The sequence below is a fragment of the Gouania willdenowi genome, chromosome 5 (genome assembly GCF_900634775.1).
Source record: "Gouania willdenowi chromosome 5, fGouWil2.1, whole genome shotgun sequence".
In the NCBI taxonomy this organism is placed as follows: domain Eukaryota; kingdom Metazoa; phylum Chordata; class Actinopteri; order Blenniiformes; family Gobiesocidae; genus Gouania; species Gouania willdenowi.
This window is the reverse complement of record NC_041048.1, coordinates 1,563,225-1,585,929: the sequence shown is the minus strand read 5'-3', so window position 1 is coordinate 1,585,929 and position 22,705 is coordinate 1,563,225. Positions and strand designations below refer to the sequence as shown.

The window sequence follows — 22,705 nt, the reverse complement described above, 5'->3', positions numbered from 1 at the left end:
AGATCCTTGGTTGGCATGTGACTGTGGGGGCATGAGCAAAATTTTTATAATTTATGCCACTAGGGGGTGCTGCAAATACGGGAAATTTACATCTCTTAAATGGCAAGACCGATTTTTACCAAATTTGGTGGGTATGACCTTGGGTCACTCCTGGGGCTGTGTTCAGTTGAATTATTATGTTGAGGGCTGTGAAATTTACAGGGTACATATATATGAGTACACAGACCACCCATTACCAAAATGTGCACCTTTAGGTGGTGCTTGTTTTGTGCACCAACCACCAAGTCAAATTCCTTGTACTGTCCTCAAAACTGTACATGGCAAATAAAACATTTCTGATTCTGATTCTGATTCTGATTCTGATAATGGGTGCAGATGCATTTTGGCCTGTAACTTTCATATTTTTAATCACATCTTCCAAAACTTCATATCCATTTGTTCACAGCAAATGGCACGTTGGCCTGTGTCTTGACGCTCGCCCCAAGCCCGTCATCTTTCGTGACGTACTTTCACGGGCTCCACGAAACCTGGGGGCCGAGTCACGTGGGAAGGCTTGGCCCCCTTTCATAACTGCTTGCAGTTCTAGTTGAAATTGTACTCAAATACAAGTACAAGTGAGTCATACATAAAATACTAAAGTACAAATAAAAAGTGGCTCAATTATTCAAAGTAAAAGTTACTAGTTACTTTCACCACGTTTATTGTTGGTAATAAATCTGGGTACGGGTCCCTTGCATACAGTAAACATCTCATGAAGAAACAAAAAGAAAGAAACACAATCTTGCACAAATGAAACTTAATTCTTTTTTAGATAAAATAACACCAATAAATTCAATTCTAAATAAAAACAAAAATCAGGCTCTAAATATTGCTACATTTATGAACTCTAAAACAGAAAATATTCAATGCTGTTTTGGTACCTTTAATCTGATTGGTTGGCTATGATGTGATATATTATGTTTAATCTGATTGGTTGGCTATGATGTGATATATTATGTTTAATCTGATTGGTTGACTATGATGTGATATATTATGTTTAATCTGATTGGTTGGCTATGATGTGATATATTATGTTTAATCTGATTGGTCGGCTATGATGTGATATATTATGTTTAAACTGATTGGTCGGCTATGATGTGATATATTACGTTTAATCTGATTGATTGGCTATGATGTGATATATTACGTTTAATCTGATTGGTCGGCTGTGATGTGATATATTACGTTTAATCTGATTGATTGGCTATGATGTGATATATTACGTTTAATCTGATTGGTCAGCTATGATGTGATACATTATGTTTAATCTGATTGGTCGGCTATGATGTGATGCATTATGTTTAATCTGATTGGTCGGCTATGATGTGATATATTACGTTTAATCTGATTGGTCAGCTATGATGTGACGTTTTTGATTGTTGTCTGGTCATTTCTTTTTTGTAGTTTCACAATGTCTGTTGATCATTTTAAATGAAAAATTATAATTTACTTACTTGGGTGTAGAAATGTAATCACTTAACTTATTTTAATTTAATTATTTTATTTTATTTTTTTAAATAAAATAACACAAATGAATTAAATCTAAAATCGAACATTTCCCAGGCTCTCAGATTAGTGTGGTGTGTGGAGTGAATTGGGCTTGTTTATAAATAAAAACAAAGTGTGACTGGCAACTTAATATTTTTATTATTTATTTTAAATTTTTTTAACTTGTGTTTCTTTTATTTTGTTGCATTTCCGTCCGCGTGTCCCTGACCTCAGCTCAACTCCGTGCTTCGCTTGTTTTTTCTTGGACCTTTTGTCCTCTCGCAGTTGCCGTAGAATCTGTCCCGTTGCAGAGCTCTGATTAGCACGTACTGTGAAGGTCGTGAGTCCAAACGGTGAGTTTTCTCCCTTCATTTAACATAGTTTGTGTTTTTATATTTCCTTTGGTGTTTTTAAAACTCAGTGTAATGTGTAACATTAACCTCACCCCGTATGAATCAACGGAACGTGGTTATTTTACCGCAGTCTAGTAGATGCTATCGGGTTAGCTGCCGTTAGCTCGTAGCGAGTTAGCCACTATCTGACAGTCAGTTTTTAATGGGAAATAACATTGTTTAGTGAATTATTTCGAACTTGAGCTTCTTATTTGTTTACCGTTGTGCTAATAATGTCAATATGCGATCGATAATGTGAGAATATATCGTGTGAACGTCTGTGTGATCCTCATTATCAACACGGTTCTTAAACCTGAAGGTTGACGGAACACACACTAAATATTCTACAAAAAATAAATAAAGTGCAGCATGTGTATCATTTTCAAAAGTCAACGTGTAATGAGTAGAATGAACCAAATGTTTCTGTCCTCTGAAAATGTATCAAATAATGATCAAAAAGCTGGTGTAAAGCACATGTGTAACTAATCTCAGGTGTCATGATGTTGACATTTTTCAGTTTTGATTTAAATTTCTGCTTGTTGGTTACATTTATTGTAAAAGGAATCTTTAATAAATCAGACATTTTTAGTTCAGTGTACTTTTGTACGTGCATATACAAACAAAACAACTACTATAGGGCTGCAGCTATCGATTCTTTTTGGAATCGATTAATCTAGCACTCTATCGATCAATTAATAAATCGGATTTTTTAAAAATGTGTTTTTAAGCAATCAAAACAAATGACGCGGCTGTAAAATGATTAAGCATTTGGCTAACTAAGCCTATTTATTGCAAGTTAACCATGTAGCGTTTATTAGTGCCAACAATTAAATAACAACTTTAAGTCAACCAACTAACTACTAACACATAATCATTTCTAGGGTGAGCCTATTTGCTATGGTAACCTAGAAACCTGTGTGTATGGGTTTGACAAACACTGGAATTATGTTTTTAGCAGCTGAGAAAACTAATTAATCTTAGGCTTAATAAAGTATTTCTATTCTATAATAAAATATTGTGCTGCTCACATTATTAGAATTGTCACAGTGATGATCAGAGACAGTATTTAAGGCCTTACATTTGGCTACATCAAATTTAATACCTTTCCCTTTTAAGGATTTAAAGGTCACCTATCCTGGTTTGTGTGTAAACGCGTGCTGTTTGTGCTTCCGATCACACCGCTGACGTCTCCTCCGCTGGGGGATACCGCTGGTACAAGACTCCGCTGCTACACAGGCCGCTGCGTGTAGCCGCTGTAGCAATCCGAAGCTAGAGTTGCCACATCTACTGGACTATAACTGTTAGATTTACCTAAATCTAAGATTGCCTGGTGGTCGTCTACTATTTTAGAGTAATTACGCTGCAGGTTCACTGATAAATGATTAGAACTGACTGAGTTATCTGCGGTTTTATATCTGTTGCTAATGCTAACCTCTGCAGCAGCAGCCGACAGGCACGCAGCCAAATACACGTTATATATATATATATCGAGGCTGGAAAACTTCTGCTTCCATTTTCCTTTATCGTCCAGTTAATTTATTTATGTACTGATTATCAGCCCAGGTCTAAATTAGCGCTACATGACCTTGTTTCAGCGACGCTTGTTGAAACATTATGTGGATGCTTTCGGTTCAGATGCTGCATCATTGAAGTCGTACTGCTGTGGTATGCCAGGTATTGTTTGCAGTAAACACATGATTGCACCTTGTTTTCTTCATTTTTGAGGATGTAATGATCCCAGACTTAGGACGTTCTGTCTCTTACGCATTGATGACGCGCTAGTGGTGTGCGGTCCTTGAGCGTATAGTGCGCATCATAGGAATGTAACGATGCTTTGAGGCACAATTTTTGCCTCGAGGAAATATTTGTAATCGAGTTACTCGATGAGTCGTTTCAGCCCTAGCTACAAATGTACACACAAATACCAGAACATTATTTCAAATAGCAACAAAAATGACTCATAATACACAAAAATACACTGACTTCAAATATACACAAAACTACAAGAAAAGCATTAGAATAACAGCCAATCAGAGCAGTAACACAGGAAGCAACAAAGAGTTTGGGATTTTCTTGTTTTGTTTGTTTTTGGAGTTTTTTTTTTGTGTATTCATGTTAAGGGTGTGCAATCTGATGATATTTGATCGTTAAGGATTAAAACATGATGACGATCTTCCAAATCACAGAGATGGTAGAACCGTCTGTAGTGCACATTTTAACCCTCGCGGTGCCATGTCTGTCATGTCTGTGGTCCATACACAGCACATCCAAAGGTTTTTTTCTCTGCCAAATCACACCATTTATTAGTCAGCATTACAGACACAGAAGAATTATTAAGCGTTTAAACAGGGCAGAAGTACGCTCTCCCTCCCCACACTATTTGAAAATTACCTTGTCTTAAATTATCTTTTTTTAATTTTTTTCATTTAGGGCAATTATTTTAAGTAGGTGAATTGGTTTTTATTAGTAAATACCTTTAGAATAGTCTAAATTATTTGAACGAAAAAAATCGTGATAAAATTGTGATCATGGTTTTACAATTAAAAAAATTGTGATGTGATATTTTTCCCATATTGCCCTCCCCTAATTTATGTGTATATTCGTTCATTTGTGTCATCTATAATTTAGTTTGGTGTCATTTTGTGTATTTTAAATATTTTGTATCAGTTCTTTCTCTTTTCCTTGTCTTTTGTAAATATCCGTTTTGTATGTTTTTAGTTGCCTGTTTTTGTGTATATTTCTGTCATTTTATGTTGTTTTTGTGTTTTGTTTTTTGGAGTCATTTTGTATGTTTACCTTGAGGGCTGAACAAAATTAGGTCAGTTTCTGCTCTGGATGTTTCCATGGTAACATTAAACTGCTATAAATGACCTTTTCTGATCTGATTTTCCAGAAAAGGTTTTTATAAATCCTGTTTGTATTTATGATCATAATTGAAGAGAACCAAAATAAAACGATGTTTGTGATTGGTTGTGGGTCAGGTGATCGTCATGTCTCTGCCGAAGCCACTGATGAGAGGCCTGCTGGGAAAACGCCTGAGGTTCCACCTTCCCATCGCCTTCACTCTGTCTGTGGTGGCCGCCATCGCTTTCAAGGTAAAACCCTCTGAAGACCGTACAATCTGACAGGATTCCATCACTGTTCAGCTCCACCTTCAACAGTTTTCCACTTCATAAACCACACTGAACAACTTAACGTTGATACACAAAAATCTGGAAATGGAAACATCCAGAAACATAGCAAAAAAAACAAAACATGAAATATGAAGTGTCCTCCTCCCTCACCTGAAAAGACAACACACACAAGTACACAAAGTAGCTCTACTTTTTGTCTTGGATGATTTGATTATTGTGTGTAATTTGTTTTGTGAGATTTTTAAATCTGAGTATTTTTTTCATTTTATTTTTGTATTGATTTTGTTGGGTTTCGTGTTGTTTTTTTTTACAGTATTTTTATGAGGGATGTGAATCTTCCCACAACTCTCGATTCACAATCAATACTCGTAGTAACGACGGCTGCCAATAACAAGTTTGGATGAACTACGGCCAGGCCTGCGGAATTGATCATTAATTATCAATTATGCAATTATAATTATAATTTACCCCAACCTTGATCAAAACCCAAAAAATTAATGTTAATTAACTGTTCAGTTTCTGTTCAAATAAGTAAACATAAATACACACTTAGCTTTAAAAGGAAAGATTTGAGAACATTTTAAATGAAATATGAAAATAAAATGTGACATTTAGGTACTCGCTGCGTTTATCAGCAGATTGAAATATGAATAATAAGTATATCTGAATTATATGAGACGATAAAAGTAAAGAGTACTAACTTTGGTAACACAAAGTTTAATAAAGTGATTGATTTGAGTTTGTAGCAGCAGATGTTAACCTTCCTTTAGCTCCGAGTGACGGCGTTAAACGTGGGTTCAGACATTTGAAGTGTTCCTGAAGTATACTTTATAGTATATAAGTATACTGTCTATTATTCTGGCCCTTAGTGCTGAAATAACTGATGCATCCCATTTTTTTTTTGTTTAATCATTACGGTCTGGAATGATGTCATCAGGATCATTTAAATTAGGTTGATCAAAACTTAATCAATAAACCTGATCAGATTCAGTAATATATTGATCCCTGAGGGGACACTGGGTGACATTAATGCTGCTCATTTACATCTTTATATGATATGAATATTTAAAAAGGACCAGTCAGAATAATCAATGTCAGTACAACTTATATCTACGTTTTATTGTATTTTACTCATTATTTTTCATTACATTTTTATTTTTGACACATTTGTTTAATTATGGTTTTCTTTTTTTATTAGTATTTTGTTTCCTTACAGCAGTTAAAAACTGTTTTCTGAAGAAATTGATTAAAATTTCTGTTATTTGTGTGTCCTGCTCAGTACACGGTGACCGAGCCCAGAAAAAAGGCGTACGCTGACTTCTATAAACATTACGACGCCGTCAAAGAGTTCAACTCCATGAGGGAAGCCGGCGTCTTTGAGAGCGTGCGGCCGACCGGGGAGTAAGCCAGCGAGAGGAGGTGGATCTCTAACTAACGCCGTGTCCCATTTAACCTTCTACAGATGTGAGGTTCCCGCGCCGAAGTCGCTCTTTTTTCCCTTTGACTTGATTCTCATGTTTTGTTCCACAAATAAACTATTCTAATGACAATACGGTGTTTATCAGCCTTTTTACTGCAACTGAATAAACAATGTGTGTGATTTATAGATGATCCTTCATGGTGATATGTTGACATTTAATAATTTTCTGCTTTTATTTATTTGATTATTATTTCGTTAATGTATTTATATTATTATTTTACATAAATACAATTCGTTCTTTTTTTTTATTTTGCATTTATTGTTATTTGAAATGAATATTAATCGCAAAAACATCAAGTAAAGATCAATGTAAAAATGCATCAAAATGTTTTATTAGTAGTATATCATTTTACATAAATGTATATTTTTATCTGAAATTAAATTAATTGCAAAAACACGAGGTCAAAAGAAATGCAAAAAAATGCATTCAATAGAAAAGGAGTGATATGAAATCAAAAAATATAAATGGATTGAATGAACTATTACTAAATAAAACAAATAATTTTATAAAATAAAAAAACATCAAACTAAAAAACTGTTTAATTTAAATAAGTTGTCTTCTAGACTCGTTTTATTCATAAAAAACTTGTTCTTCGATAACCCAACAGTTGTTTGTAAGTATATTGTCTAGCTCCCTGTTTTATTTTGTCTATAATCTGTATTAATGTGAAAGATGCCTTTTTGTTTCTATCTGTACTTTTATAAAACAATAAGTTGTTTGCACCCCTAATGGCGGTCTGTGGTACTGCCCTGGTCTCTGCGCATGCTCAGTGCTCCTCTTCCTGCTGACAGTCAAACGGAAGTTTGTTCTCTGCTCTGGAGGAGTTCTAGTTGTTCCGTCCCCGCAGTTGCTGCTGTCTTCGGCCTGGGATGGTGGACGGACACAGGGGAGACTGTGTGACGGTCCGTACGGTGGAGGAGGTGAGCGGCGGGAAGCTGCTGTGACCCGGAGAGGGCCGTTAGCATCAGCTAGCATCTGTTAGCATCACCCAGCCTGAGGTCATGGAGAATAAAGTGCAGCTCAGGAACCATCCTCGGAGGTAAATGTCACTAATTCACTGTGAAACAGGAAAAAAATGAAGCTTTTTGAGCCTCTGTCTGCACTAACATCATCAACACCGACGACCAATCGTTTTCAACTGCTTTAAACAGGCCAACCAATAGAAATATTTCCCAACGTATTGACTCTATAATAAACAATAACAATGTAAAATAACTTATCAATGGTAAACATTTGTATAAAAATTATATTCTTATGTCATATTTTGTGTTTTGCGATAGTTTTAGTTTATTGTGTTTATTGTTTTACTTTCTGTTTTGGAGTCATTTTAAGTATTTTAGTGGTGGAACGCGATTTTAAAAAATGTATCTAATTAGTTAGAGACTTTAAAATTAATTCATTTAAATTAATGGCCTATTATTTGACAACGTTTTCCAGTGTAAATGTATTTTGGTATATGACTGAATCAATGAAAACAACTAAATGCTAGTGTTTATTATTTCCATTACTGAGTGCTAACATAATGTGTAATATGACTAAAGACTATTTTTATGCGTATTGTTCACAAAGTACAAACTTAAATCTAACTAAACTATATTCATGCTTTTCATTAATTAATTATTAATCATGATTAGCACGTTAAAGTCCCAGCCCTGATTTTTACATGTTGTTTTTTTCCCAACTTACTGACTTTGATAAACAAAAGAACTTAAAAACAACTTGTGAATGTTAGACATTTGTATTAAAAAACATATCGTTTCGTCCTATTTTGTGTATTGTGATAGTTTTAGTTCATTGTGTTGTTTTATTTTCTGTTTTGGAGTCATTTTATAAATATTTACATTTTGTGTATATTGCATTACGGAGTGTTCCTGTCTGTGCAGCGACCGTTTCATGTTCCTCCAGATGAGTTGTTGTTGTTTATTCTTCCTATTCTGCTGATGTTGACGTTGCAGGCAGCTGAAGAAGCTGAGTGAGGACAGCCTCACCAAACAGCCTGAGGAGGTGTTTGATGTCCTGGAGAAGCTCGGTGAAGGGTGAGTTCTAGCTTTACATACATCAAGGGCCTGTACTACAAAACTAGATTTACTCTTTGCGCGCTAACTTCCAGAATTTAATCTGTGTGTGCTGGACTACAAAGCTAGCTAACATCTTACGGAGCGAAATCACCATGGTAACTTAGACTGAACTTAGTAGTTCAGTCTAAGTTACCATGGTGATTGGTCAGGACCAGGTTTTGTATTGGATAAGATCTGAGCGAGTATTAAAGCCCCGCCTCCTGACCATTCAGATCTCTTAGAAAACGAGCTGTCCAATAAAAGGAGGATCATTGTGAACATGTCACTGTGTGGATTTGATGTGACGCTGACAGGAGAGAGAATATTTATCCTTTATTTACCATCACATCCTGTAGGAAACATACATTTATATCTGATAGATTGATAAAGTAAAAGAAGTCAGCTGATAAAACCTGCGTGCATCGGGCGCTTTCAAACCAATAAATAATGAATTAATTAATGTATTCTGTGGTGACTCAGAGAGCTTCAGTCCTGTAGATAATATAAATATAAATATATTCCACCTTATGATGTAGATCTGTATGAACGCAGCATCAGAGACACGGACAACATAAAAGAGAAAGTGAAACTGATCAGAGTGTCTGTTTATTCTCCATTCATAATCTCACTAATTTAATCATTAACACTCATCAATTCCTGCATTTATTAGTTCCTGCTTTTACTGCAGCAACAGTGTTGTTTTTGGTCTGAATTAAGGATTTTAATTCTTCATATTTTTTAAGAATTATTCCTCAATTGTGACGTAAACTGCTCTCCAGTTTGTGTGTGATTGTGATCGGTCTGACGCTGTAATCTCCTCTTCTGTCACTAGAGCTCGCACGTAGCCAGGTTGAATTAAAGACGCTTAACTAAGTGAGTTGTATTTATACTACAGCTTCTGTCTGACAGAGAATGTTTAGTTCGGTGAAGCTAATGGAGATGAATCCACAATATAATTACTGTATATAGCTTCATAGTACAGGCCTCAAAGGACTTGAATTGGTCAGCAGTGTTTCTGATTCAGGTATATATTAAAATAGTTTTCTCATACAACTTGTTCATAATACTATTAAACAGTATCTCACACTTAAAACTGACTTACAAAGTGTTAGTTCAACTATGCAGCAACCGCTTCATATTCCTCCTGATTAGTTCTATACATATGAAGTTAGATTAATCTATATTTCATAAATTATATATATTATTTGTATTTGTAATTATTAGACTTGTATGATCTAATAACACCTATAATCATCATTACAGTAGGTTGTTATTCATTTAATTAATAAGAGATCTACACTCATACCAATATCTACAAATATATATTTTTTTTACACTGCTTTATTCAGATTCAACTTTTTCTCACCCTATATCCACAAAGAAGTCCAATTAAAAAAAATGTTGTGAACTACAGAAGGAATAAGAAAGAAAACAAATGAAAGCACTATCTAAGATATAAAGTGTGAGGTTCTTAAACTAGTATCTCTTTATAAATGTCACATTTCCTCCCCTTCATCATCTGCTCCTCATCTCTCAGATTGTGGTCACTGCACGTTGCCTACTTCCTGTTTCTCAATACACTTCCTGTTTCTGAAACTATCCACGCTCTCTTTGTGTGCGTGTGTGTAGCTGATGTCGCTCATCGACTGATATCAGCAAATGTATTATTTACCATCGGCCTGACAACATAGCCCCGCCCCTTTGACCCGTCAGCTATGCGTTACATGCTAAGCTAATCCAAACGCGTAGAACTGGTGGCTACGTGCTAAGCTAACCCAAACATGTAGAACTGGTTGCTATGTGCTAAGCTAACCAAACATGTAGGAGTGGTTGCTACGTTCTAAGCTAACTTATCATCTGGGACTGGTCACTACATGCTTAGCTAACCAAACACGTGGGATTGGTTGCTTGGTGCTAAGCTAACCAATCATGTAGGACTGGTTGTTACATGCTAAGCTAAGCTAACCAAACCGAACATGTGGGACTGGTTGCTACATGCTAAGCTAACCAAACATGTGGGACTAGTTGCTACATGCTAAGCTAAACTAATCAAACACGTTTGTACATTTAGGAACATTTCTATTCTTTATACGTCTGTAACAAAAGACAGGAAAGGATCTATTCTGTGTATGTCTGTCTCCTCCCTGGCTGTGGCTGCAGGTCGTACGGGTGTGTGTTTAAGGCTCATTATAAGGAAACCGGTGAGATCGTGGCCATCAAACAAGTTCCCGTGGAGTCGGACCTTCAGGAAATCATCAAGGAAATCTCCATCATGCAGCAGTGCAACAGGTTCGCTTTGAGCTGAAATCTGACTAACGCAAGTCAGCGTGGAGTTTAAAGAGTCACCGTTCGTTAACGTGTGTGTGTGTCCAGTCCACATGTGGTGCGTTACTACGGCAGCTACTTCAAAAACAGTGACCTTTGGATTGTGATGGAGTTCTGTGGAGCTGGATCAGTTTCTGACATCATCAGGATACGCAACAAGACGGTAACACACACATACGTTAACTTTACATTGTTTGTTCATGAGTTGGAATAGATTCACTTTCTCTGTATAGGAAAGGTTTTGTGAAAACATATCACCTCATGTTAAAAGTGTAATTATGTGAGATTGTGTGACGTGTGTGTTAGCTGACGGAGGAGGAGATCGCCACCATCCTGCAGTCCACGCTCAAAGGTCTGGAGTATCTGCACTTCATGAGGAAAATCCACCGAGACATCAAGGCCGGGAACATCCTGCTGAGCGCCGATGGTCAGGCCAAACTGGCCGACTTTGGTGTGGCCGGACAGCTCACGGTAAGGAGAGAAACACACACAGGCTGTGTTTCAGCTGTGAGCACTACCATCGTAATGGATACATGACTGTAGAAATTAGGATTTAATTTACGCGTTCATTGCAAAAAATATAGCCCGACAAAAAAAAATAACGCAGTTGATCGCCTTTTTAACTCACTCAGTACCATTGAAGAGAAAACTCATCAATTGCGTTTTTTCACGGAAGTTGCTAGGATACACTGTGACGGAGTTCTACTGTGAATATCAGGCTTCTCTGTTGATGTAGTGACCAACTGTGCCCTAAAGGTGGCAGCAGCGCATCTTTGGATGACAGATTAGCCACTGATGCTACCATTAGCTAAGGAGGAAGAAGCAGGGACGAGTGACATTTCGGCGCTATAAAGTGACATTGTAAAGTATCCAGCAGCTCTCAGCACCACATACTAACACAGAACATGTGTGGACCTGAGTGGATTATTGATAATGTTGCGATTGTGAGATAAAACCATCAACTAACCGGGCTAAACGGGTCATTTCTGCGTGTCAGGAGGAAGAGGAAGTTATGTCTGTGTGATTGACGGGGGGTGGGTGGGGCAGATACAAAATACAGTAAGCAAAACATTCAACTGTGAGCCAGATAGCAAAATAATAATATTTTTTCTATCAAAAGCCTTGTCTCAGTTTTCTTTTTTTGTTGTTTCTTTTGAAGGAAACCAATGTTGAGATGTTGTAGTTTTCAATAAAGCAAAAAAAAAATTTGCTTCTAAGTCACTGAGATTTTTTTTTGTTTAGAAAAAGCCTGTTTTCACAGCTTTTTGCTCTGAAACTGCCCATTTGTGTAAAACTTACTCTATTCAACCCCGATGAAAGTAAAGACTTTACTCTTTCAGAATCTGGTGTCAGATTTCAGATTGTCATAGTACAAAATATTCTGTGGGTCTTTAAAATTAGTCAAAATGCTCTAAAACTGATGCACAGAGCACAACACAAGAAACAGGAGAACCAGAGAAGAAGTCGTTGCTGTGTTTTATGGGCGTTCATTTTAGTTTAAATAAAAACACTGGATGGAAAAATAAAGCCTAGTTATGTGTAAATTGTAGAAATAGTTTTATGTGAAGGTTTCATTTATTCAGACAACTTTTTTCCAGAAAATTTACTTTGATTTCATAATATTTTTTGACTGTCAACTGTTGGTCTTCTACGGAGGCATCTGTTGAACACTTTGATGTGTTGATGAGTAAATTTCCTGAAGAAAAGTTCTATGAATAAATGAAACGATAAAATATTATTCAAAATGAACTTGCTGGAAGAAGAAATAGTTTGTGGATCTTTTATCTTCAGCTAGCACCTCAATGCTAAACATATAGCAGCTAGCTCCGCAATGCTAAATATATAGGAGCTAGCACCTCAATGCTAACCATGTAGCAGCTAGCACCTCAATGCTAACCATGTAGCAGCTAGCACCTCAATGCTAACCATGTAGCAGCTAGCACCTCAATGCTCAACATGTAGCAGCTAGCACCTCAATGCCAACATGTAGCAGCTAGCATCTCAATGCTAACATGTAGCAGTTAACACATTAATGCTAACATGTAGCAGCTAGCACCTCAATGCCAACAAGTAGCAGCTAGCACCTCAATGCCAACATGTAGCAGCTAGCACCTCAATGCCAACATGTAGCAGCTAGCACCTCAATGTCAACAAGTAGCAGCTAGCACCTCAATGCCAACAAGTAGCAGCAAAATGTAGCAGATAACATCTCAATGCCAACATGTAGCAGCTAACACCTCAATGCTAACATGCAGCAGCTAACACCTCAATGCTAACCATGTAGCAGCTAACACCTCAATGCTAACCATGTAGCAGCTAACACCTCAATGCTAACCATGTAGCAGCTAGCAGGGACAATGGTCCTAGTGGAGCAGACAGTGTCTCCAATCCACACTGACACTCAGACAGGGTTCAGAACCAATAATAAATCCATGAGTGACAAATGAACAAAGTCATTGATAAATGACTGTAGTGACAGTCGACCACTCTGTGGTAGAGGATGTGGGCGGGGCTAGAAGTGCTGCTACAGATAGCATCGTCTGACCCAACTTATCAACTGTTATGTAGAAAAACTATTTGAGACTAAATTCATCATCTTCATCAGTTGTTCTGTTTATTTCATGATATTTACAGGTATTATAAATATTTTACACTGTTCAGTTTATATTTCTCTGGAATGTTCTGGACTAAGTGATGTTTTTATTTTAATACAAAAACACGTTTGTTTTAGAAAGTTTACTAAAAATGTAAGTTAGTGCTTTGTGAACAATACATTCATAATATTCTTTATTCATGTTACACATTATGTTAGCACTTAGTGATGGAAATAATAAGCATTATTTAGTTGTTTGGGATCATTTATTGTTTTCATTGATTGATTCATAAATCAAAATACATTTAAACTGGAAAAACATTGCTTCTCGTGTCAAATATTGTTAGGCCATTCATTTAGATTAATTAATTCCGAAGTTTCTAATTAATTTGATAATTTTTTTCAATAGAGTCCCACCACAAGTTAAAACACGGTTAGCTAAGTTAGCTAACATAGATCTGTCCAAAGTCAGACCAATGAGAAAAGTAAGTGCTGTCCACTTGATATTCTTTAAAACTGAATTAAATCTATGCTTTTCATCCAAATAAATGAAATATTGTTGCTCAACACAACAGTGGAGTGTTCCCTTGATTTCTCACTGTGTGTTTGTCATCAGGACACAATGGCGAAGAGGAACACGGTCATCGGCACACCCTTCTGGATGGCTCCCGAGGTCATTCAGGAGATTGGGTACAACTGTGTGGCCGACGTGTGGTCGTTGGGAATCACGGCGTTGGAGATGGCTGAGGGCAAACCTCCGTACGCCGACATCCACCCCATGAGGGTGAGTGTCACCGAGGACGCGCTCGCTCCTCACGCCGCCTGACATCTAACGTCTCTGAACTGTCTTCATCCTCCTCTTCCTCCTCTTCCAGGCCATCTTCATGATTCCCACCAACCCTCCTCCTACCTTCAGGAACCCTGAGCTCTGGTCTGAGGCCTTCATCGACTTCATCAGCCAGTGTTTGGTGAAAAACCCTGAGAACAGAGCCACGGCCACGCAGCTTCTCCAGGTGACACATCATCTTCATCATCATCTTCTTCTTGTAAAAACGCACCTTTTGACTTTGGCGTATTGTTTTTAATGCATCATTTTTATGTACACTGTTATTTATATTTAGCTTTCTTTAAAAAGTTTCACTTGTTTGTCTTATAGTGTGTGTACTTTATATATCTGTTGTCACCTTGTACACTACTTTGTCCCCCTCTTCCTGGGTTTTTAAAGTGCTTTATTAGTCATGTTGGATTGGATCATCATCATTATCCTCCTCCTCCGTCCTGTCTGACAACCTCTCAGCTGCTCTTCCATAAACACAGAGAGGAAACATTAGGGGTTTAATGATGGATTAAAATACATCAGAGTGGTTTTTTCTCATTATTTTGTTTGTTTCTTTTCAGCATCCATTCATCAAGGCGGCCAAACCCAGCTCCGTCCTGCGAGCGCTGATCACAGACGCCATTGAGATCAAACTGAAGAGACAAGAGCAGGCAGAGCAGAGGGAGCCGGACAACGAGGACGACGATAACTCGGTACAGACTAGTGTCAGATTCAGCTATGATGGAAACACATCAGTTAGATCAGTGGTTCTCAACCTTTTCAGGTCGCGACCCCCAAAATAAAGTTCCCAGAGAGCGGGGACCCCCACTGTAGCTAAACATGAACATTGAAGAACAGTCATGTGGAGACAGGACCATCTATAAAGGGGAGAGATTTTTGGGGTCCATCCATAAAGTCAGTAAAATGATGGTCCATTGTTCTATGAATCTGTGATAACCACATTTATTTATTCATCTGAATAATATCCACTGTTATCCAGGAACGTTTATTATTATTATTATAGTCATCTTAAAGATGGAAATCCTGGTTTTAATCACTAATAAAATGGTGGAAAAGGTGGTGAAATGGGATTTTAAAAACCATACAAATAGGTTAAAAGTTAGATTAGATCAGAGTGGCAAAAAACTGATAAAAGTGGTAAAAAGGGTTCAAAGTGTCAATATTGGAACAATTAGTTGAAACTGGCAATATGTGTGAATTGCGAATGTGGTTCAATTAACAAAAATAATCATGAAATATGGTGAAAAAAGATTAAAAGTGAAATGTGCATAAAATAATTGAAATGTAATGTAACAAAAATGCATTTAAATGAACAAAAACACGGCAAGAAAAAATGATGAAAATAGGTTAAAATATGGAAAGTTTGGTGTAGTTGCAGAAAAAAGATAAAAATAAGCAAAATAGGGCTCAAATTGTTAAGAGAACATTCTTGGTTTCTTGAAGGCATCTGGCGACCACCTCCCAGTTTCTCACGACCCCAAATGAGGTCCTAACCCTGAGGTTGAGAACCACTGGGTTTGAGGAGAACAGATTCGTAGCTGAGAGCGGACTGACCCAAGAAAAGAAGCATCAAGTTAGTGGAGAAATAATTCAAAATGGTGTAGGTCAAGGCTAATACTGTGATTAACTTAGAAATAAAAAGAAACAATCATGAATTAAAGTTCCTAAAAGTGGAGGTTTATTCAAATAACAACTAATCCAAGTTGTTCTTTAAGAGAGACAAACGGGTTAAATCAGCCTCTGATTGGTCAAAGCAGAATAAACCATGTGACGTGAGGTCGTTGCTCCCACAGGAAGAGGACGAGGTGGATCAGGGAACCATGGTCCGAGCCGGCAACGCCGACTCAGGAACTGTCCGTCCCGCTGGCTCGCTGGTTGGCTCCATCGGAGGGACGATGGTGGAGCACCAGGACACAGGAACCATGCTGGGAACCATGGTCATCAACTCTGACGAGGAGGACGAGGACGGAACCATGAAGAGTGAGTTTGTACGAACACAAAGAAAAGAACACATTTATTCATTTAGTGTTTGTTTTCTCGTCAACCAGCAATTTACAATCAGAGCTGAACGATATGAACTGAAGTCACTTAAACACAAAGAAAATGTGACGACAAAAAACAAGAAGATTGAAAACATGAAAATGAGACCAAATTAAAATCAAATCACAGACGGATACAATGAAGTCCTCCCTCTGTGTGTCATCAGGGAGGGATGAGACCATGCAGCCGACCAAGCCGTCCTTCCTCGAGTACTTTGAGCAGAAGGAGAAAGAGGCCAACCTTCATCAGGATGGAGGAGGACGAGGAGAGAACCTCGCAGACAACCGTAGACTTCCTGCAGATGGAGATCTGGAAGTGGTGAGTTGAAGAAAATCCCCCTAGATCAGGACTCAGGCTCTGGAGCCACATGTGGCTCCTTCCTCTCTCTGTGAGGCTCCAACCAGTGACTTTCTTACACTTTGAACCAATCACAGAATTCCTCTCATCTTCATGTTCTTCATCATTCGTTTCAATCATACAAAAACAGGCCTAAAGTCAGCGTGACATTCAGGGGCGTACGCTAGCGTTGGTCATCTGCATTTTTAGCCTCTTTAGTGAGAGGTTCAAAAACGAATGATAAACTCATCCTTGTAAGTGCTTTTTTATCTGAACTCGTATCGCTCAGGAACCAGGTGTGTCTCAAGAACACACCTGCATGTCCTGCTGTAGGCGTTTGATATAGAAATACTGCAGTAGATTAACTTAGGATGGTTTATTCTCTGGTACTTAGCATGTTCTCCCTGAACTCCAATGGTCCTGAGGATATTTGTGTGTGTGTGACAGCCGAGTCGATGACGTGACCTTTAAATGAAAGGATCCCAAAGGGAACATTTATTATTCATTCCTGAGCTCCTGTGGCCTCCTGCTGTGCCTCTCACAGTCCATGACATTAGCAGGAGCAGCACTTAGCTTTCTTGCATTAAGCGATCAGAGAGAGGGGGAGGAGCTCAGAGTAGAGCTGAGGTGTTTAAACCACTGCCTGGATTTTAAATAAGCAAAAGCTCACAACTTTAAATGTAAAAAAAAAAGAAGAAAACTCCATAAAAATGCATTATAAGTTAATTAAAAAAATACAATTAAATAGTATTTATGTTGCACCAATCACCTCCAAGTACTGACATTATTATGACATGACACCTGTCATTAGCATGAATAAGGTGTCATGAAAGCTGTCATTATGTGTTGTCATCTATTGTATGACACATTTGGAGCTATGTTGGCATTTTTGGGGGATTAGGGTAACAAGTGGAAAAAACGGACAAAAGAAAGTGGTAAAAGAAATAAGTTCAAAGTGGCAGAAAGGGTTGGGTTGGAATAATGTCATTCAAAAAGTAGCAACAATTTGTTTAAACTGGCAAATGATGGGCATGACAAATGGTGAATGTGGTTAATTTGGCAAAAATAATCATGAAAAATGGTGAAAAGAGGTTAAAGTGACAATAATGGGTCAATATATGCATGAGGTGGAAAGGTGATGGAAAGGGTTTGAGTGTTTAAAATGTGACGGAGAAGTGTCAGAGATGGGAGTAATGTAATGTAATGTAGCAAAATATGCATCAAAAGGAGCAAAAATATGACAAGTTCTGTGTAGTTGCAGAACAAGGGTCAAAATAACCAAAAATTGGCTCAAACTGTCAAAAAAAATATTCTTAGTGTCTGACAACCCCCTCCCAGTGTCTTGCGACCCCAATGTTGAGAACCCCTGGTTTAAACAGACACGCGTGTCACATCTCATGCTACATTATCTCACATGATTTCAGCCAAACGATGCTGCATATGAATCTAAAATGAACACCAATAATTAGCTTTATTGATCGTCATAACATTGATTAGTCTGTGATGAGTCTGACCAGAGAAAGACAAGGAAACAGAAATGTGTACATTCTGAGACTGAGCTCTATTCTTAAACACCAGGCTTGGTTTGATTTAATCCTGATCGAGCGATGTAATGGATACCCTGGGGCGGGGGCTGCTGGGAAGAGCCCAGTGGGAGGGGGTCCCTGTGGGAGCAGCTGCAGAAGGTCGAAGAAACGCCCCGAAATAAACCCACTCAGCTCAGGAGCTGCTGCCACCTGTCACATATTCTCAGGTGGAGTCATGGTTCTGAAGTGTTTATTGATCTTCAGCTCCTCCATCAGCACAGGAAGCTGAGGAGAACCTTCAGTCTGTGCTGGACAGAGGTGGTAAAAATACTAGTCCTCAGTACTCAAGTAAAAGTATTGATATTTTAATAAAAGTGTTTAAGTTGCTCCCTCACTTAAGTCATAAAGTAAAACAAATGTCCATTCAAAAATAAGACAGGGTTTTGAACCTTGTAATCTTGTAGAAAACTGGGACATGGACATCAATTCAATCTGTTCCCCTTTATCAACACCTGGAGAATTTAGCACTCAGTCATTATAGATAAACATTTGCAAATAAAATGTTTCAAGAAAAAAAAGGGTAAATGCTCAAATAAACCTAGAGCAGCTTTGAGTTTAGCATTTTTAAAAACTTGAAAATGTTAACCATAAAAGTAAGGGACCTGCCTAACAGAAAAAAGCTCAAACTACCAACATTTTTTATTTTTCTCCAGGTTTCTGAAATGGAAACATGGCGTTTTTGGTCTCCTTCAGCTTCACGGTTGTTGGTTTGCATCTTTTTACGTTGTGACGTCATCTTCAAAGGTCTTAAAAGTAATGAGCTAGTTTTTAAATGTAAGGAGTAGAAAGTACAGATATTTGTTTAGTAAAAGTAAAATGTCGCCAAAAAATAAATAAATATTCAAGTAATGTACAGATACCAGGAAGAACTACTTAGGTACAGTACCTTGTCACCTCTGGTGCTGGGACACGGTCAAAGGTTCATGAATGTTACAAAGAACTATTGATCTTTGGTTTAAACCAAAGGTCCATAACCATGACTCAGCAGCTTTCAGCTGTAGATATCTCAGCCATCATTAGAAAAGCACAGAGATGTGAAAAACCTGGATTAGAATTCTATTCAAAGTCCTGATACTCAAAAGCAAAGAGTCTGCAGACTTGGAGAAGACGATACGAGACTCAAAGAAAACCTGATGGTTATTGGTCGAGACTCAGACGAAAAAAGATATATTTTTGACATGACTATAACAAGATTGAGTCGGGCTGAATGTTTTTGGACATTCTATTTAGAGAAGAATTTGAGTTGTGATAGATTCTCTAGGGCTCTCATTTTAACGCGTTAATTGCGATTCATTACAGGAAAAAATAATGCACTAAAAAAAATAACAGTTTATCACTTTTTTCCCACTCTAAGCAACGCAGAACCTTTCTCATCACAAGAGTTCCCGGTATACCCACAATACTGATGCACAGACTACAATAACAAGAGATGTTAGCGTTAATTTTTAGTTTAACTAAAAACAATTGGATGGAAAACTAAAGCCCAGTTGTGTGTAAATTGTGCAAGAAAGAGTTTGTCAATCACCAGAGCTTTTGCAACATCTTCATCAACATCAATGCTAAACATGTAGCAGCTAGCACCTTAATGATAAACTTGTAGCAGCTAGCACCTCAATGCTAACATGTAGCAACTAGCTAAGGTTGAAGATTTGATTTCGTGTGTGTGTAGGTGAGCACGTGGTCTGTGGAGGAGCTGAGGCGGAGGCTGGCGTCTCTGGACCCACAGATGGAGCAGGAGATCGAGGAGATTCGTCAGCGGTACCAGGCCAAGAGGCAGCCCATCGTAGACGCCATCGAGGCCAAGAAACGCCGTCAGCAGAGCTACTGAGGCGCTATCTGACGCTGACCACGGTACGGTGCCAGGACTCATTAGAGCAGACGTTGTTGGATCACTCGGTACTTTTTCAGAAGGTACCGTCCATGAGATTAGCACATGTTGGCCTTTTGGTGCCTCTGTTAGCTTAAAGCTAGCACTGATGTTCTGTACTTCAACTTCACTGGATTTTATCTCCATTCTTTAATGTTCCCACTCTAAAGGTTTTATCCAAGCTTCTGAGATTGGTACGACCACCTCGATGTTCCACACAAGAACGGAGAGTTTTTTTTCTGAGCCAGTGCTTTTATTGTGGAATTTAAAGTAAGAATGCATCACCAGATGAACCGATACACCCACATGTAGAACAGTCTTTAACATTTATTTTTGGATTTGTTGGTAAAAATTAAGGTCACGCCCCTACCTCAAACCTAGCCACTGATTGGACGGAATGTTTTCAGAGAAGTGGAAATCATCCTTTATTAGTATTTAGTTGGTTAAGGTGATCTCACCTGTACATGTGTACATGTTAGGAGACCCTCAGATCTCAGAGTGAGGTACCAGGAAAAAAAACCTACGTCAGATGAAATTGTCTCAGGCTTCAAAATAAAAGTCATCAGATTCAATGTCCTCAGGTCGTAAAACACGACAGTGTTTTATTTTGAAGAAACTTATTCTTTTGTCATGTGTACTTCCGGTTTCTTCAAAACACGTCATGTCATGTTTTACGACCTGAGGAGGTTTTATTTGAGGCCGTTTGGTGTGATGACTTTTATTTTGAAGCCTGACGGCGTTTGGTCTGACCAATGACAGATGTTTTCCTCATACCTCATACCTCAGTCTGAGACCTGAGGAGGTCCTAACGTGTACACCTGGTGGCATTGATTACTCCTTCACTCGATTAGCTTTTATTTTACGTCCAAATAAATGTTTTTTTCTCCCAATGACGAAAAAGGTGATTTCAGATTTTCAGCGTTGACGTGTTGTGACAAGCAATGGCACTTCTCCGCACTCGCCCGTTTTCTAACCGCCCGCTGTAGTCCCGTCACTAGAAACATTCGTTGGTATTCTTCTGTTTCGTTCATGCATGGAGAGAGTTCCTCTTGTCTCCGAAAAAAGATACCGACGATCTTTCACAGTGTGAGACGTTCACTGATGCTCAGAGATGAATTACTGTTAAAATGCAGCAGAAAAACACGAAAACACATTTGTTTACTTCCTTCACCAACACACGGACAAGACTCACCAATAGCTTCATCGTTAGCTGCTGGTTTACGTCGCACTGTGTAAAATTGCTAAATCGGTAAATCGTAGCATTCTCTCGTGTTAGTGTTAATCTGAGTAAGACGTTACGATAATCAGCGTTCTACTTCTATGGAATTTCTTTATCACGGTTAAAGAAATTGTCACCACTAGCTTTTTCAATTTTTTGAGCCGATTCTTTTAGCTGGTTAAAAAAAGACAAATGTGCGTATGCTACTGCTATCTGCTGGACTGTAGGATGTAGATGCAGAAAAGTAGACGTTACTTTCATTAAAGGTTGCACAACTTCTGAGTTTTTCTACGTTCAACGTTCTGGAGGATAATTTGTGTTGTTTAGGTCTGATGGAGGGACATCTTTGGTCTCACTTTTGCGTTCTGCTGCTACTTGTCGGTCAAATTCGATGTTTAACCCACTGGAATGTAAATCCACAATGTGCTTCTTCTTCTTCTATGGATCAGTAAATTACCAGTGCATTGATGCCACCTAGTGGACCAGAGTCTTCGTCTTTGGTGTGACGTTTGGGCATTTTTTCGAGTACGAGAAAAGAATTCGGTCTCAGATCCGATCTGGGCCGAAATGTTTCCACTGCTTTGTGTCGTTTCCGAGCTCTCAGGTTTTAAATCTGCTACGGTTCTGTTCCAGCTTTTATTTTGAAAACCTGCAGGTATCACGAGCACAATTCCCACATGTTACAATGACTGTTTCTCTGTGAGCGTCACTCGTTTGGTTTGCCTTTAAAGACAAAGAGGAACGATTCAAAGGAATGTTGTTTTGTAATCAGAAAAAAAGTCGAAACCACTGGATTTTAAAAGGAGCTGCAGTTTGTTTTCTGTTTTTTATCCAAATAAAGAAATATTAAACCAAATGTGTGTCCTGATACGTTTTCATCAACATGCAGAACTGTGGCCGTCAAGGGCCAAAGTTCAAAATGAATTTGTATGAGGTTTTGATTGTTTTGGGAATTATCATTTATTTTATATGATAGATTAATTTCAAAATGTAAATGGTGATTAATTTTATCAAATAAACTAAATGCAGTTTTTCCAATAACAAAAATCAATCATAATTTAATTTAATTGGTCACAGTTAATTTATTAATGTGATTAACTTGGAATTATTCAATAACGACATAAATTAATCGCAATTAATTTAACCCTTAAAATGATTCACATTCCTCTTTATATAATCTTGTAAAAGAGTCGAGACTGTTTTAACCACTTGAATTAATCAAGATTCATGAAAAATGTAAATAGAATTTTATATTTGTGTGCGTGACTTTGGGTTAGATGTGATGCTGAGGATTCATTCTTTTATTTTAT

The 22,705-nt window shown here is 37.9% G+C and overlaps 2 protein-coding genes across 3 annotated transcripts; both read left to right on the top strand.

Annotated features, from left to right (window-relative positions):
• The first annotated feature begins 1,750 nt into the window (after positions 1-1,750).
• Positions 1,751-6,603, top strand: cox6c (cytochrome c oxidase subunit 6C). Its single transcript, XM_028448052.1, has 3 exons — positions 1,751-1,880; positions 4,901-5,014; positions 6,333-6,603. The coding sequence occupies exons 2-3, from the start codon at positions 4,910-4,912 to the stop codon at positions 6,456-6,458; spliced, it is 231 nt and encodes a 76-aa protein (XP_028303853.1). The 5' UTR covers positions 1,751-1,880; positions 4,901-4,909; the 3' UTR covers positions 6,459-6,603.
• Positions 6,604-7,288: 685 nt separating this feature from the next.
• On the top strand, positions 7,289-22,251 carry LOC114463997 (serine/threonine-protein kinase 4-like). Of its 2 annotated transcripts, XM_028448018.1 has the most exons (12): positions 7,289-7,573; positions 8,490-8,570; positions 10,752-10,880; positions 10,965-11,079; positions 11,223-11,387; positions 14,126-14,293; positions 14,385-14,522; positions 14,908-15,039; positions 16,141-16,327; positions 16,554-16,705; positions 19,979-20,160; positions 20,347-22,251. In XM_028448018.1, the coding sequence occupies exons 1-11, from the start codon at positions 7,536-7,538 to the stop codon at positions 20,135-20,137; spliced, it is 1,464 nt and encodes a 487-aa protein (XP_028303819.1). In that variant the 5' UTR covers positions 7,289-7,535; the 3' UTR covers positions 20,138-20,160; positions 20,347-22,251. The 2 variants fall into 2 exon arrangements, with proteins under 2 accessions (XP_028303819.1, XP_028303818.1); XM_028448017.1 differs by having other exon boundaries at positions 19,979-22,251.
• Positions 22,252-22,705: the final 454 nt, after the last annotated feature.

Excerpts from the sequence above, each read along its gene's own strand:
- cox6c (XM_028448052.1), top strand. The coding sequence starts at position 4,910 with ATGTCTCTGCCGAAGCCACTGATGAGAGGCCTGCTGGGAAAACGCCTG. Across the intron at positions 5,015-6,332 it reads TGGCCGCCATCGCTTTCAAG|TACACGGTGACCGAGCCCAG; the intron begins GTAAAACCCTCT and ends TGTCCTGCTCAG.
- LOC114463997 (XM_028448018.1), top strand. The coding sequence starts at position 7,536 with ATGGAGAATAAAGTGCAGCTCAGGAACCATCCTCGGAG. Across the intron at positions 8,571-10,751 it reads CTGGAGAAGCTCGGTGAAGG|GTCGTACGGGTGTGTGTTTA; the intron begins GTGAGTTCTAGC and ends CTGTGGCTGCAG. Across the intron at positions 15,040-16,140 it reads ACGAGGACGACGATAACTCG|GAAGAGGACGAGGTGGATCA; the intron begins GTACAGACTAGT and ends TTGCTCCCACAG.